This window comes from Zeugodacus cucurbitae, chromosome 5 (genome assembly GCF_028554725.1).
Source record: "Zeugodacus cucurbitae isolate PBARC_wt_2022May chromosome 5, idZeuCucr1.2, whole genome shotgun sequence".
In the NCBI taxonomy this organism is placed as follows: Eukaryota; Metazoa; Arthropoda; class Insecta; order Diptera; family Tephritidae; genus Zeugodacus; species Zeugodacus cucurbitae.
In genome coordinates this window covers 56,688,489-56,703,939 of record NC_071670.1, presented here as the reverse complement: position 1 = coordinate 56,703,939, position 15,451 = coordinate 56,688,489, and the positions used below count along the sequence as shown (strand labels likewise).

Below are 15,451 nucleotides of genomic sequence, written 5' to 3'. Positions count from 1 at the left end.
GCCTAACTGTTTAAAGTTTGAGGTCATAAACTATTTAAAGTTTGAGCTCATAAATAGCGAGATTTGGCAGTCTTGAGCTGTGGAACTATGAAAAATGGTCACTTAACTGAGCCATATATGGTTTCTAGCAGTTTAGAAAAGACAGTAATGAGTAAGAAAATATAATTGTCGTATTTAGTTTCATGTATTCGGACAAAGCAAAATTCCTAAATGTACCAGTATCAGCTATTTGTTAATACACTTTAGTTTGTACTTTTTTAATATCACTCGTTCATCACAAATCTATTAAATCGCAATTTATTATCTCTTCAAATGTTGTCATTTTACTACACATAAATTTTATAGAACAACTTTCGCAGCTGTCTTTAATTAACACATCTTCATCAGCATGGTGCTACAGGGCGTATGAGTAACCTATAAATCAGCAATAATGCAAATGATTACCTGAAGAAACAAACACATTCATATACACTTGAGAATTCTAAGAAAAGGCCAAAATGTGAGTAGACTTTCTAACACAAGAAAGATATATATACATATGCATATACCGTTAACCTCTAAAAGTTATATACAAGATAGACGCACAAAGCAATTTGTATTGCCGAGAATTCCAATGTGTCGAGAGTATTTTATATATATTTCATCTGCATTTTTATATATGTAGGTATGTACATATGTATTTCTATATAGAATTTCTATAAACCTTTCACCTGCAACTAAAGCAATATATTGCAAGTACACGCTTCAGTATGCCAGTAATGCAAGGGTAGCTCCTGCCGTCTACGCTAAAGTAATTTATTTAAATAACATTTACAACAACAACAACAACGACTGTTTGTTTACACAACTGCCAGCACGTCAGGCACAAGCAAACTCGCTGTTGCTGCTGCTACTGCCGCTGTCTACAAGCATTTACGCTCTTAATATTCATTTGATTTAATCAAAATGCCAAGTTGTATTGTTTCAATGTTGAGAATTTCTTCTTTAAAATGTCTCAATAATATGAAAACACACACCCACACACTAACAATAACACACAATAACAACAACAACAATAACTCAATAGGTGCGTGGAAGGTTTGGAGCAGAGATGTAGTTGAATGCTTTGGTAGTTAGAGTGCGCTTAGAGGAGTTCACTGCGTTTATTACAATTTATTACCAACAATTTGCAATGTTTTTATTGTTGTTTGTATGTATGAGTGTGTGTGTGTATGTGAGTATTTTCAAATAAGCAAAATGAGTCTGGCAAAGTACAAAAGACAAATAGGGCGTCAGCAGCAAGGAGTGCATGCGAGAAATGTAAAATATTTTAATTAAATTCAAATGTGATTTTATTTAGACTGGCTGAAATTTGCCAACGCTAGTGCTAGTGTCTTCAAAGACGTTTAAGTTTAATTTAATATCACAGTATATACATAAATACTCTTGTAATAAAATTTGCGCCATATAGAGAGTATGAGCATAAATTAAAATAAAATTTAAGTAATTGAGCAAGAGTTGAGGGCCCCTCAAGTAAGTCTCAACTTTAATAATTTACACTCCAACTAAAGGAAATATGCTCAAAGTATGTCTTCTGCATTTGATTTCCTTCTTGATTGAAAACATTTATTTATTGATCACTTTATGGACATCATTGACTGACAAATTAATTACGCTTGAGAGGCTGAAAGATTAAGCTTCAATATATTATTGTAAATAACTTTACTAAGCAAACTATAGTAAAGTTCAATGAGCAATTATTTACACTACATCATTCAACATTAAAACCTTTATTGCAAGCGGAGGTACATATGTGTACAATTTCCACACATACGTAACACATATTCCCTCTGGCGATTTGTTACATTGTTTAATTTATAACATATGCATACATATGTGTGTGTAAATGTCTGTAATACTTACTGTATCGCTTTGTCTTTTTGCTCTCTGCCACAATTTGTCACGATTCATAATCCAAACACTTCACTTTACTTTAATTAATCACCAAAGCAAGCACATTAGCACATAATATTTAAATGTATGAGAGCATACAGTCGCTTCGAAAAGTAAGCGTAGGGGTTTTTGTACGTTAAATCATAACTAAAATATTTCAAAGGGATTTTTTATGAGTTTTAATTTCTGAGTTGTTAAGTTTTTAACTTCACGGATTTATTATCTATGTATGTGATTGGCGTAGGAACCGTTTAGCCGGTTATAGCCGAATCGATGATAGCGCGCCACTCTTCTCTTGCCCGCGCAGATCGCCAGTTGGAGATCCCAAGTGTAACCAGATCGTTCTCCACATGGTCCCTCCAACGGAGTGGAGACGTTCTCCTTCCTCGGCTTCCTCCGGCGGGTACTGCATCGAACACTCTCAGAGCTGGAGTGTTTTCGTCCATTCGTACAAGATGACCTAGCCAGACCCATTCGCTTCGCTTCCTTATCCAGGCGGGAATAAGAAGAACTAACGACGACGCGGTTGTTGCTTCCGATGATATCAATATCATGAGTGTACGCCAGCAGCTGTACACTCTTATAAAAGATTGTACCTTCTCTATTTAGCTCGTATTATAATACATATATAAATATTTAAGAAATACAAAATTGTGCATATACATATATAGCAATTATAGGATTATGTTCGAACAGATTTTTAAAACGATTCTCTACAACCTTCAAACCTAACCCAATCTAACTAAGAATATCTCAAAATAAAATAAACTACTAAGCATTTTTAGAGATTAGATATCTGGTGCGACGATAGGATCTCTCATTAAAATGATTTCAAAGCAAAGTTTCTGAGCAAAAAAATTCTCGGGAACTGCATCTGCAATTGTACTCGTATTCTTTGACCATCAATACTGTGTGCAAAACACATGATTTCATGAACATGAGAACCGATGATTTCAGATGCCTGTTTTGGTCAAAACTTCGAGAGTTATATAAAATATAAAAAAATTATGTTTTTGTATAGCAACTTTTTAGTTAAAGTTCTGAGATCTAGACCTAATTCAAATCTAATCTGATCTGTTCCAAACTCAAATGTCATACGATGGGTCCCTAAAATGCTGTATTTAAAAAATAATGTTTTGGAACCAAACAATGGTGTCATAAATAGAATATCCAGTATATTGAAAGATAAGTTAGGAATTTACAAGCCAGGCCATAAGGGCCTCGAAGACAATGAAATCGTGGACAGGATTGCCAAGATTGGTGTTCGGCAGTCACCTGAAAACGTGATCGACATTGGCACCCCATGCATTGTCTGTACAACTGATATCGTCGGGCTGCAATCCTAAGTGATGACTACTACTACTACTACGTAATACGTGACGGCACTCTATTGGTATTGCTAAGGACCATAACTGGTGTATGTGGGGCCTGTTGCCCCACCAGAATAACCTAACCTAACCTAAGACTTTACAAATCGACTCCACATGATTCTAAAAATCTATTAAGTTCAAGAGGGACTATCTTGAAATTCTTCCCACTAGAACTCTAATACTCTGAATATAATTCGGAGATTCGTAGAGATGAATTAGGAGCGAAAATAAACAGTAAATGGATTATGTGACCCTGGTCCTCTACATTGTCAATCAGTTACTAACTAGTTTAAATATCAATTAAGAGTTTAATAGCGCAAACTGGTGACAGGTAGTTCAAAGCGTTCATATTTTCGTTCTTTATGGAATTACTTAATGACCATCTAATAATATGTCTTCAAATTTTAATTTTATCTAAAATCATCTATCGGTAGGACATAGGAAGAAGTAGCACTATTCCTCTGCTCGCAATATATTTGGTTTGAATTCTAGGAGTTTAATCTGGTCCACTAATCTTACTCCCTCTCTCAGTATTCATACCATGTATTGTTGCTGTAGATGGCGCTCATTATGATTATTTACTATGAGAGAGTTATGAAATGTGTTAACCAGGGAATTTATGAAATGAATAATGAATATAGCTTACATTTCTTTATAACTAAATGTTGGGGGGTAGTCTGAACTTAAAGAACTTAATATTGCTCTAATCGTGATAGGAAATAAGTAAGTTAATAGCATTTTCTACAGATGGTACTTCAATTTAGTTTCAGCGACTTAAGGATGTTACGGCACTGAATCTCTCAGGAGCGATGTATTAGGAGGATAGACAAATTTCTAAGAACTTTCAAAACTTAAAAAAAAAGCAGCTCCAATTTCCAGAGCAACTGTCTGCCAACTAATAAAAGCTCCCACGCACACCAGCGTACAACTATATATTACATAATTGTAAAAACAAACAAATAATCATATTGCTGCACTTACAAGTGAGCGCGCTTGGCAATATACAAAATGTGTTGTGAAATTTATGACACATCAGGGAGCTCAATGTTTATTTTTCGTTGTACTGCAGCTCCTGCGATGTCCTTTGAATGCTTAATTTACAAGAGCTGCATATTTCCCCCAATACAAATCTATAACTTGCTGATGAGTGTGTATGTATGTGTGTAACGTAAACACATTTGTGGTTATGAGTGCAGCACAAGCTTCTTGCTGTCATTTAAACAATATGCTGCTGTTGTTATTGTAATCTGAGTTAAAATTGTTGTTAGTGCACGCGTGTTTAATGCGCACCCTCGTTTGGCGCTTCATAGGAAACCCTCTCCGCCCTTGCACTTGTATTATCATATTTGTAATGTTGCTGCTGCCGTTGTTGTTGCTGTTGTTGCTATCATTTTGACATGCAACATGCATCAGGCAATCGAAAGTGCTGCAATGTTTTACAAAAGTTTTGTGTGCTGTGTCACTTTTTATTGTGTTTTTTAGCCCGCTGTCCTCGTTGGCGCTCAACAAAAAGTGGTACAAATCATTGCAAATGCAATTTATCGACGCTTACGACATGCGGACGGACAGACAGACACACACACAAACGATTGGTTGTTCGTTCATTTGTCATTATGTAATTTAGTTTTCTGTTTCTCTTTTCTTCTGCCACTTTCGCTTTTGTATTTCCCTTTGTTACATTAAATCACATCAAAAGTTTTGCTTTTTTTGGTTTTTCCATTTCTTTTTTTGTTGGGAACAAATTCACGAGTCACGTTCTGATGTGACCCAGTTGACTTGGCCACCATAGTGGCGCTTGTGGATTACTGTCAGTTTTCTATGGGTGGCAAGGTCAGTTTGCAGACACTCACTCACACTCATGTGGTGGACAATTGTCATTTGTTTTGTATTATTCAGCTGTGAGATTAGCTGAAATCGATAGTGCGCAATTGTTCTTTTCATTTTTATTTTCTTGTGGATACTTTTGGGAGATTTTGAGTTTTTTATTTTAGAAATGAAGATATATTTCGAATAGTTACATTCGTTAGCTCAGGATACTTCGAAATTTAAAATTTAGCTAAGTTTATTACAGGGCTTAAATGTTCAGCTATCAATGGTGTTTTTGATTTATCCTTCCTCTAATCAAATGTAGTATACAGTACACTCTCCTCTTTTAGATACTAGAAGTCATAAAACATCGAAAGGTTCATTTTAATATCCCGAATCCAGATAGAATTAGCTCTAAGCTAGTTCCAGTAGATATGCACGAGTAAGTTAAAAATAATGTGATTTTAGGTAAAAAAAAATATTTATTCATTCGTCCCCTTCAAATAGTTCTCTTTCCTTATGAAGTACTTATGCCAGAGCTACTTCAAACTTTCAAAACACCTCTCAAACTCCATTTTTTTGGATAAATTTTGGCTCTTTCAGCCATCTCATCTACGGGTATGCTTGTAATATTACGGTCCTTTAAGATTCTCTTCATTTTTGGAAATAGAAAAAAGTAGACGAAGCCATGCCTAGCGTATTATTTTTATCCAAGAATTCACGAACAAGCAACGAACTGTGATCTTTTAACACACGAAATTCGCCAAGCATATAAAAATACGTTTAACCATAGCTGATGCTACAGACAAAAAAGCAATGACTTCAACTGAAAATTGTCTCCTACTTTGGATACATGTATGTATATCAACATAATAAAATAAATACAATTTTAACAAATGGACCTTTGGACAATTCGAATTTTAAAAATTTCCAATATTTTTTTAACACATAAATACGACAGAAATTTTAAACAGCCCTCGGACCCTGCTAAAAATAATAACCTTACCTTTCTATACTATTAATGGAGACTGAATTGGTATTGGATTTGGTGACTCGTCAAACGTGTGCGATTAACAGAGGAATATCGTGGGGTTTGAGAGGTTGCCTGTTGTTCCATAAATATTCGCACATCTCCTTAAAACTCGAAGCTGTTAGTTCTCTCGCCGTACAAGTGGGACTTAAAATCACTTGTGACGAAAAGTTGATATTTAGATAGTATTATAACTAAAAATGATGGATCAGCGGCTGATATACGAAACCGTATATCCAAAAGTCGCGCTGCCATCGGCATGTTGGCTAAAGTCTGGAGATCGACTCATCTATCCGTATGTACGAAGCTAAAAATATTCGATTCAATCGTGAAATCTGTTGTGTTATATTGCTGCGAGACGTGGAATATTCAGCGAATGTTTTACAATCACTGCAATCCTTTCTTAATCGATGTCTTCGAAAAATTATGCGGATCTTCTAGCCTAACGTTATTAGTAATGCTAATCTCTGGACTGTAACCAAACAGCTACCGATCCATATCGAAATTCGACGGCGTAAGCCTCATGATGACATTAGTAGAACAGCCGAAGACATGGGTGACCAGCCAACACCTGGAGAAGGGAAGTCGAAACAGCAGCACAAAGAAGTGGTTATTCTTGGCGAGAAATTAAATTCCTAGCTATAAATAAAATTAATTATAATTTGGTTATTGAGGCGCTATGTTCCACTTAGGAACTACGAGAAAATATATACAGACTTTCGATTTGCGGAAGGCAATTTGAATGAAATTTGACTTCTATTGCCAATTCAAGAGTTCGAGTTATGGAGAACTTCGACTTATAGAAGTTCGAGTTATGGAAGTTCAACTGTATATATAATGGATACTGAATAAGTTCTCCACCTTAGATATTCCAAAATGACTGAATACAGTCTTACCACAATCAACGTTTTACAACGTTGAACCTATATTTGGTATTCATTGTGGAATGGTCAAATCTATTTTCTTGAGCTCTTGTAATTTTCCGGGTTTTTTCAGCATTATTGCGGTAATTATCTCTTATTTTCTCCGAGCTTCCTTGTCGAGTTATATTTTCAGAAACTATTTTAGCTACGTGGCTAGTAACCAAATTTGTTCTGTTAAAAAATATATATACATTGAAGTATCAATTACAAGTCTTTAGTGGTATTCCTACTATAATTGTATTTAGTTGTGATAAGAAAATGCAGAGCCATTGAACAGTGTTCTACGGATCAAATTGTCTCTACATATAGGAACGATGGAATGGGTACAAAGGTAAAGATCTTCAAAAGCACTTCAAGCTGATACTTCCCCTTCAAACACAGAGTAAAGAGGAATGCAGAACATGTGTAAAATATAATGAAATTAGAAACACTTTGAACAATAGCTTTGTTAATGTCCAGTCTCTGGACGGTTGATTTTCAATGGCTTCAAGTATTTCAATTTAAAAGGAAAGCTTTATGAAATGTTCGATCCCATTTAGTTGTTGAATTGTGCTTCGTTGGTAATCACTAAAAATGTAAGTAAAATATAAATTGGAAGCAACTTTTCACTGTACTAAATTCCTAACTAACACCTACACTTTAAATACACAACTCAAGTTCCAATCTAACAATTCAAGTTAAATTTCTTATTCCACTCCATTGTAAATTAAACACACTTACTTAGTTGCTTATTATGTAAAATCATGTAAATTTGTCGACGCAGAAATTCAAAAAGAAAAATGGAAGAATAGCCACTAGGCGAGGCAGGCTTCAAACAGCTATTTAATGCCACAGGAGAGTGAGTCATTTTAAATACAAAATAAATTTGGTGACGTAAATAATGTTGCTGCTTCAACGCTCAAGCGTAAACCAAAGCAAAGAAAACGGCAAATGTTACTTATTTTTGGCAAATTCGTGCGAATTGAAAGCAAATTATACTCATTTCGCTTTCTATGGCGCGCACAAATCAGCTTAGGACTTACGCCTACACGCACAAACAGCGCTTGCAGGCGACAATCATTCGGAAAGCTGTGAGAATTTTTCAACATTTACACCTATTTGCATACGCAAGCACTGCTAAGGCAACAACTACAACAGAAGACGAGACGGAGTTGAAATTTAATTAAAAACTTTTTTTTTTTGCATTTTTTGTTGTTATTGTTGTGTCTGTGTGTGTGTTTTTTGTTGGCGAAATTTAATTAAAAAGTTTTGGGCGCAATGGTTTTGGAGAGTACATAAGTACTACAACTACAAAATACTACATGTGAGTGGTAAATAAAAGCATACAAGGGTATAGGTTGATATGAATGACAGTTTAGATACATGTTTGTGTGTATGTGTGGCTTCAACGAAAAAATGCTGTTGCAGAAACGGCAGAGATTACATGAAAGTGAGTTTCAACGCTTAAAATACAAATTTTCATATACAAAAACATTCTTGTCTGTGTTGCAAATTACCGAAAATCGACAATTTCTTCCTCTTCCATGCTGACTAAAACTGCAATTTTCACCGTTATACACAAATAATAACACCTATGGCGTTGGCAAATTTTCCAAAACCCCGAAATAAAACTGTGCAAAAAGCCGTAAATAAACGACCTAACGGTTTTTGAGCAGCAATTTTGTATTTCCAACTACAACTACAAAAACATAACTGTCTATGTATATATAGCAATGTGGATGCTTTCATTTTCACTTGCGCGCTAATATTTTGTTGATATTTTGCAATTCGCGTGTACTCCAGGGCTCTAGCGGATCTGGCGGCGATAAGCGTTCGTCCACCGGTTGCTTGCGGCCCGGCGCTGAGGCACCGCGTGGGTGTGTTGTTTTGCCGTTGTCAGCATCATGGGATTGCTCGGGTGAAATCCTGTGCGTATATAGTATAAATGCGGAGAAATTTGAGTGTATATTGCTGCTTCAGCAAGCAAAATCAATATGTGTAAATATATGGAAAAAAAGCTAGATAAATTATCGCTGACCTATTTTTGCGTTTGATGCGTGCACTTTTTGCGCGTCGCGCTGCGTCGTCCTGCTGGTATTGCCGCTTACGCAGGTGAAATTGCTTCATTGTTGCATGCACCTCCTCGACAGTGGGGCAGTCTTCGCTGTCGTCACGCTCGTTGCCGGTTTCCGTTTCCACCTCGGCCTCCTGTTCGATGGTGAGTGTATGCTCTTCGGCTAGTGCGGCTTCGAAATTGAATTCCTAAAAATTTTGAGCTTAGAAATGATGTGATTTTGCTAATGAAAAGAATATAGATTATATAACTAATTTTCGAGGATCGGGAAAGGAAATTTTGTTTTATGTCCGGATGATTCAGAAATTTTCCAAAAATATATTTTTGCAAATGAAGGATACTAAGGAGCCTTTACGTCTTTGTAGCCTTGGCAATCTGGGTGGAATAATACCTGAAACAAATTTTCATAAATAGTCCACATAAGTTCGACTTCGCCTGTCCACTGAAAACCATAGCTGTCGACAGATTGTGGTCTTAGATAAAGACCTATCTATAAATTTGCCACATACAATTCTAATCTTCCGGCTCGAAAGAAGCTTAAAAGACTTAGAGGAATCAAATAAATTTCATGACAGAGCTATTTAATCCTGGAACTAAATAATTCAACGGTACATCCAATTGTTCCGGAAGAAGACCTCAGTAGATATCCCCCCTTTCCAATACTTTTTAATTTGAAGTTAAAATATAATATTTAACTCACCGGTTCCTCCACGGGCTGTGGTAAATTATGCGACCACACCGAAGGAATTATCTTCAGTGGACTGCCGCCAATCGTTTCCTTTTTAATTTGAGCTCTCGACAAGGCGCTCTTTGTACGACGCGATAGTGACAGTTTGCCCAAAATAGGTCTACCACCACCATCGCTCTCCTCCGTCTCGATGTCGGCAAGCATTTTTAAGAACTCTTCTAACTTTTGTGGATCAACTACATCCTTTGGGTCCTGAAATAGTGTGGTTAAATTTGCACCGAGCGGTGTGACTAAATCTTCTGTTGGCGCAGCTACTGCGGCTGCTGCGGCACTAGTTGTTGCTGGGGTTATTGTTGTTGTCGAAACGGTTGTGCCAACAGTGCTTGCTGTTTGTATTGTCACAGCGCCTATTGCTGTTGTAGCAGCAGCTGCCGACAAGAGTAATGCATCGGTGGCTGGCGTCGGTATCGGATGCATACCCATTGTCTGCTCTACCAAATCCAAAGCTTGGTTGGCCAACTGTTGTAGACCGACAAAATATTGTGGATCATGCACTTCAGGACGACGATCAGCAAGGAAGATTAGATCACGTAGTGGATCGGGTGCAGGCTGTTGATTTTGTTGTATTTCTTGTGCAGTTTTGCCATTTGCGCCAGTGTCAGTGAGAGACGGGCGTAGTTGCAAGCCTGAACTCGAGGCTGGATCGTTGGCGAAGGACAGCATATCCATCGCGCTAGTGAGATCACTTTGTGGGTTTAAATTGTAGGGGTCTTTAAGCTTCTTTTTTGTTATTTTAATTGGACTGGATATAGAAGCACGTCCCCACATCAGACGACGCATTTGCTCACCCGTCATGCCGCGCTTCTTCAATGCATTCAGCGTTACGCGTCCAACGCGCTGCAAGTTTGCGGAGATTATTCAATGATTTACTTGATAGATATATATGTGGTTTTAACTCACTTTCCAATTTGACACAGCGCCTTTACGTTGCTTGGCTCGAGTCTTTGCTTTACTCTTGATAACCATTACACCACGCACCTCATAGCCGGAGTCATCTATCGGTCCAAGTGGTATGGAATAGGCCTCCAGATAGTTTTTCGCATCAGCCTGTGGCACAGCCCGTTCCAAAGTGACTACAATTTTGGCCCACTAATTGCGAACCGCAAGGATTGACTATAAGAATGGGTTTACTAGTCTAGTCTTTTTACAATTCTCACCTGCTTCATCCACTCCTTCTCGGAACGCTCTATCACCTGAGCGTACGTATTGCCCATCATAGCGATTAACATATTCAATAAAAGTATGGGCACAAAAATCATAAAGATCACAAACACTGTCTTTGATAAGTTCGGATATGTAGTGTTATTCAAGTCGGGATACTTTCGAGTGCGAGAAGATATTTAGTGTGTGGGAAAGAAAAGAGGAAGCACATGAGATATAGTGGTTCCAATCATCAGTAATCACTCTCCACAAACTCAATTAATTTCAAAACAAACTCACATTATAATCACCGAGCGTTGTTTGAAACAATGCCATCCACGTGCTTGGGAAGGTGTTGAACATAGTCGACTGAATCTGTGGATGTCCTTTATAGAGAAAGTAAAATGCTTGTGAAAATCCACACAATACAATGCAGTAGATAATTCCGAAAGTGAACATGTCACCAGTTATCATAGAGTAGATCATGGTGACAAAAGGACCTGTCAGACGAATAGCACTAGCAGGATACATTATGTTATAAATAGTATAATTTTTGGGCGTTACAATAAATAGTGTGAGACCAACACCACTCACCCTGCAAAAAACATTAGTAAAAACCAACTGCCTGGGACAGCAAAAATCAGTATAGCCTCCTCGGTGTCTGTATCACCCATTAAACGAAAAGGAATGCAAGCGAGAATCATCAGATTGGAAACAAGAAATATAGCCTTAGCCGGTGCGTGGGTCTATTGGTATAAGCAAAGACTAAATATATTTTCTGATAAGTTCCAAAGTAAACGAACTCACTAATTGCTTGAGAAATGCCGGCAGTCCTTGATTTTTTATCTCATCGCCCTGTTGGAAGATGACATAGCTCAGGACGCCAGCAATCGTACCAAACTCCGCGCAGTAACGCACAATAGTCTGCACATCGTACTCCTCTTCGTCTTCCGACTCCTCTGCGAGCTCAAGCGTTTTCGTGTCTTTCAAAATCACGCCACTTGCAGCTCCCTCGTCTTCATCATCGTCGGCCACATGCGCTGGACGCATGTAAACCGAAATGGAGAGACAAAGCAGGTGGACTAGCAGAATCAACAGGCGCTTTAAGAATTGATTCTGAGCAAACGTTTTCCATTTCTCCTCCAGCAAACGTTGTATGATGCCGCCATCCAACATATCCAAGTGTTCCTCTTTTGTGCCGTTCAAGATGATAAAGAGCGCTGAGTTCCAGTCTGAAGAATGTAAAAATTTTCAATTTATCTGCAACTGATCTCTAATTGTCAAGACCTCACTAGTGCGTCCGTCCGGTAGTAAAGTATCCAAAGCATTTAGCGGATAGCCAGAGCAGGTGATATTGCTGTAACGCCAGAACTCACGTGCCGAAAGCTCCAACATCTCGCGAAAGACCTCTGCGCGTCCCAATTTACAAGAGAGTGTCAACGGTGTGAGCCCACCATGGTTAGCAATACCATTCTTGGCTGGTGTTTTCGGATGACGCAACGCATAACCAAACATATCCTGCATGGTATTAACTCTATTATTTTCGAAATGTAACGCCGACTAATCAACGAACTCACCAACTTGTCACACACAACCACCATATGTAGTATCATATTTCCGAAGGAATCCTGCGCATCCGGATCCGCACCGCAATCCACCAATAAATTATAAACGCTCTCGTTTGCGCAACAAGCGGCCCAAGCCAACGGATACTCACCTAGATAAGCGAGACCCTCGTAGTCCGTCGACTTGGCTGGATTGCGACGCTGTTGATCACGTGGCAGAAAGAAACTACCGATAGCACGTTGATTTATATCCGCGCCCGCTTCAATCAGATCGGCCACGAGCTCATTATTGCTATAAGCGATCGCCAAATGTAGCGCACTGGCGCCCAAATACTCCTCACCTTCCATTACATCTTGTGCGAGATTCGGAAAGACGCGTATCAGTACACGTGCCAACTTCGTGTGTATCTTGGAATCGCATATGATGAGCACATGCAGTAAACTCTCACCGAGTGCGCCCCTAAACTGCATTTGCCAGCAAGCTTTGTGGTCCTCCCACTTGCCGAGTGGATCGTGTCGCGACAGTGATGCCTCAATCGGTATGGTGACCTCGGTGTGATCGCGATATTTCCAACGCAAGAATTCGGCGCGATTAATCACTTGTCCCTTGCCGTCGTTATACATGAAGATGCCGAATTGCTCGCGTATCAGTTGCTCCACGGCCACCAGACCGCCAGTGTTGAGCGCATCAATGAGATCGCCGCCTCGCTTGTAGTCTGCCAGCTTGTAAAGCAGACATTTGTTGGCCGTTGGCGAAGACTGAGAAATGACGGCGTCTAGTATGGCGCCTGGTTTCATCTCTTCGGGCTTTTTCCGTAGACATTTTTTCAAAAAGAATTTCATATTTAATTTAATTTATTTGCATTAAGCTATTGTGGATGTGTCTTTTGAGGCTGCTTTGCTCGAAGTTATGCAAATCTATTTAATCGATAGTCTGCAGGATGTGCGAAATATCGTAGCAACATTCCAAACCATGGTTACTTTATTATTGATAAATAAATAAATCTTTTTCGTCGTTTCAATTTCGGTTGCTATGCAATTTCTCATTGTTTCATCTTTCACTTTCACTATTTTCGCATTTAACTTGAGTCGTTATATTCATAACACGACGTATTGGCTAACGCTCATCACGAATTGTGGTGAGCTATGTTCGAAAAGGACCTTCGAAGTGGATCTTTTTTAGAGAAAGATTCAAAGATTCATAAAGATCCATATTTAGATTCCAAGAGCAGGATACACATATATCATCTTATAGTGTTGTTCTCAGGACTGTGTAGATGTTTTAGTAACTATCTAAATATAAATTCTGGGCTCCTTTAACAGACTGGAAGGAAGTCTTTCCACCAATGAAGGTAAAACTTCCATTTAATTGCAAATACCATAACTGAATAAATTGAGTACGGGGACCAGACAGATACCTTGTAATGTCGAAACTGCTTCAAAGTCTTTTACTGTTCGTCTAAAGAATATGTGACAGGAAATGGTTTAATTTTTGGAGCTGCGCTACACCATGACTACTGTGAGGTGATCGCATTGAGACCATCTAAAATATTTAGGTTTTCGAGAAGTTACGGTTGCAGGGACAAAGTATATCATTGATTATCATGTATTAGATGTGATATTATATGATAGTCTGGTCCACGCTAAACTGGTAAAAAAAATGCTACGAATCAAAATATAAGTTAATTGTGAAGGAGAATGAGAAATTATGAGCTTCGAATATAATACCAAGCAGATATTTTGAAAAATAAAATCTATCTGAGTTCGACATAATAAACTTAATAATTGCAGAGTGAAGAAAGCCAGTTTTTCTTGACCGATGACAATAGCCCAACTTTGGACTTCGATACTCTAAGAAACAGCATGTAAGCGACTGATGTTTTACAATGGCATTAAAAATCATCAGCGATTTGAGACTGATAGTAATTTGAATCCATTCTTACAGACATCAAAAAAATCTAATTTAAACATTGGGATCTTGGGTATATCATATCTAAGAAATTGTTTTGAATATAAAAGTATTATAGTGCCACCTACCGAAGGAAATAGGAATGAGATTATATGGATTATGGGAGTGTTCTTTTCTAATCTATTGATTAGAGATTTATTCCGAAATTGTATACAAAAAAATTTTCGAAACTAAGATAGTTTTGTTTGACTTTTTTTATTATTTTTTACATAAATTTATGATTCAAATTACCTATTGGCTGTCTTTTACGACTTTTTGCACCCATTTAACTGTACACCAAAATTGTTTTACCGTTATTTTTTTGCCTTCGCGAAAGGTAAAGCGTTCACAAGGAAAGATACTAGAATTCAATTAAATATTATTTGCGGCGTTGTCATAGAAACGCAAAAATTCATAAAGCCTCACGTTTTATGGACTATATGGACTACACACATACATACAAACATACAAACATACAAACATACAAACATGTATATAAAGGTATGCTAACATGCATGCTCAACAGTGCATAAATAATTGCATTCCACCGGCATTTAGCGTGAATTGGCAATTTTTTAGAATTCATTTTTTTTCTCCGAGTGTAAATAATTGATTTGTGCACACATACCAAACATGCCTTACTCACACATACATACATACCTATACGTACTCGCGCGGAATATTGGAAATATTTTGGCTGCGTTATCAACGCCATATTAAATAGTAAATCATATTTTTAGAAAAATGAAAAAAAGTGGAAAATGGAAATATTTGTGGCGCACATTTAGGCGATTTTTATTTCTATGCAATTTAGAGTATTGAAATACATAAATGTATTTATGTTTTCCTGTATTTCAGACGTTAGCCGTTGGAGGGGGAGGAATGCTATTTTTGTGACTTCTAATGGGTTTGTTTTGCAAAATATATAGATTTATT

General features: G+C 37.6%; 1 protein-coding gene across 1 annotated transcript; it reads right to left on the bottom strand.

The window, feature by feature from the left end:
• Positions 1-8,761: 8,761 nt before the first annotated feature.
• On the bottom strand, positions 8,762-13,678 carry LOC105209069 (uncharacterized). Its single transcript, XM_029038239.2, has 10 exons — positions 12,580-13,678; positions 12,295-12,520; positions 11,810-12,234; positions 11,597-11,748; positions 11,303-11,519; positions 11,020-11,181; positions 10,763-10,951; positions 9,815-10,699; positions 9,079-9,302; positions 8,762-8,966 (listed from the first exon to the last, which is right to left on the bottom strand). Exons 1-10 carry the CDS (start codon positions 13,408-13,410, stop codon positions 8,792-8,794), a joined length of 3,486 nt encoding a protein of 1,161 aa, XP_028894072.1. The 5' UTR covers positions 13,411-13,678; the 3' UTR covers positions 8,762-8,791.
• Positions 13,679-15,451: the final 1,773 nt, after the last annotated feature.

What these genes read in the sequence shown, in the direction of transcription:
- LOC105209069 (XM_029038239.2), bottom strand. Translation starts at nt 13,410, where the DNA reads ATGAAATTCTTTTTGAAAAAATGTCTACGGAAAAAGCCCGAAGAGATG. An exon ending in AGAAGGAGTGGATGAAGCAG is followed by an intron (nt 10,952 to 11,019) that starts GTGAGAATTGTA and finishes GTTCGCAATTAG; the next exon opens with TGGGCCAAAATTGTAGTCAC. An exon ending in CACAGCCCGTGGAGGAACCG is followed by an intron (nt 9,303 to 9,814) that starts GTGAGTTAAATA and finishes CAAAATTTTTAG; the next exon opens with GAATTCAATTTCGAAGCCGC.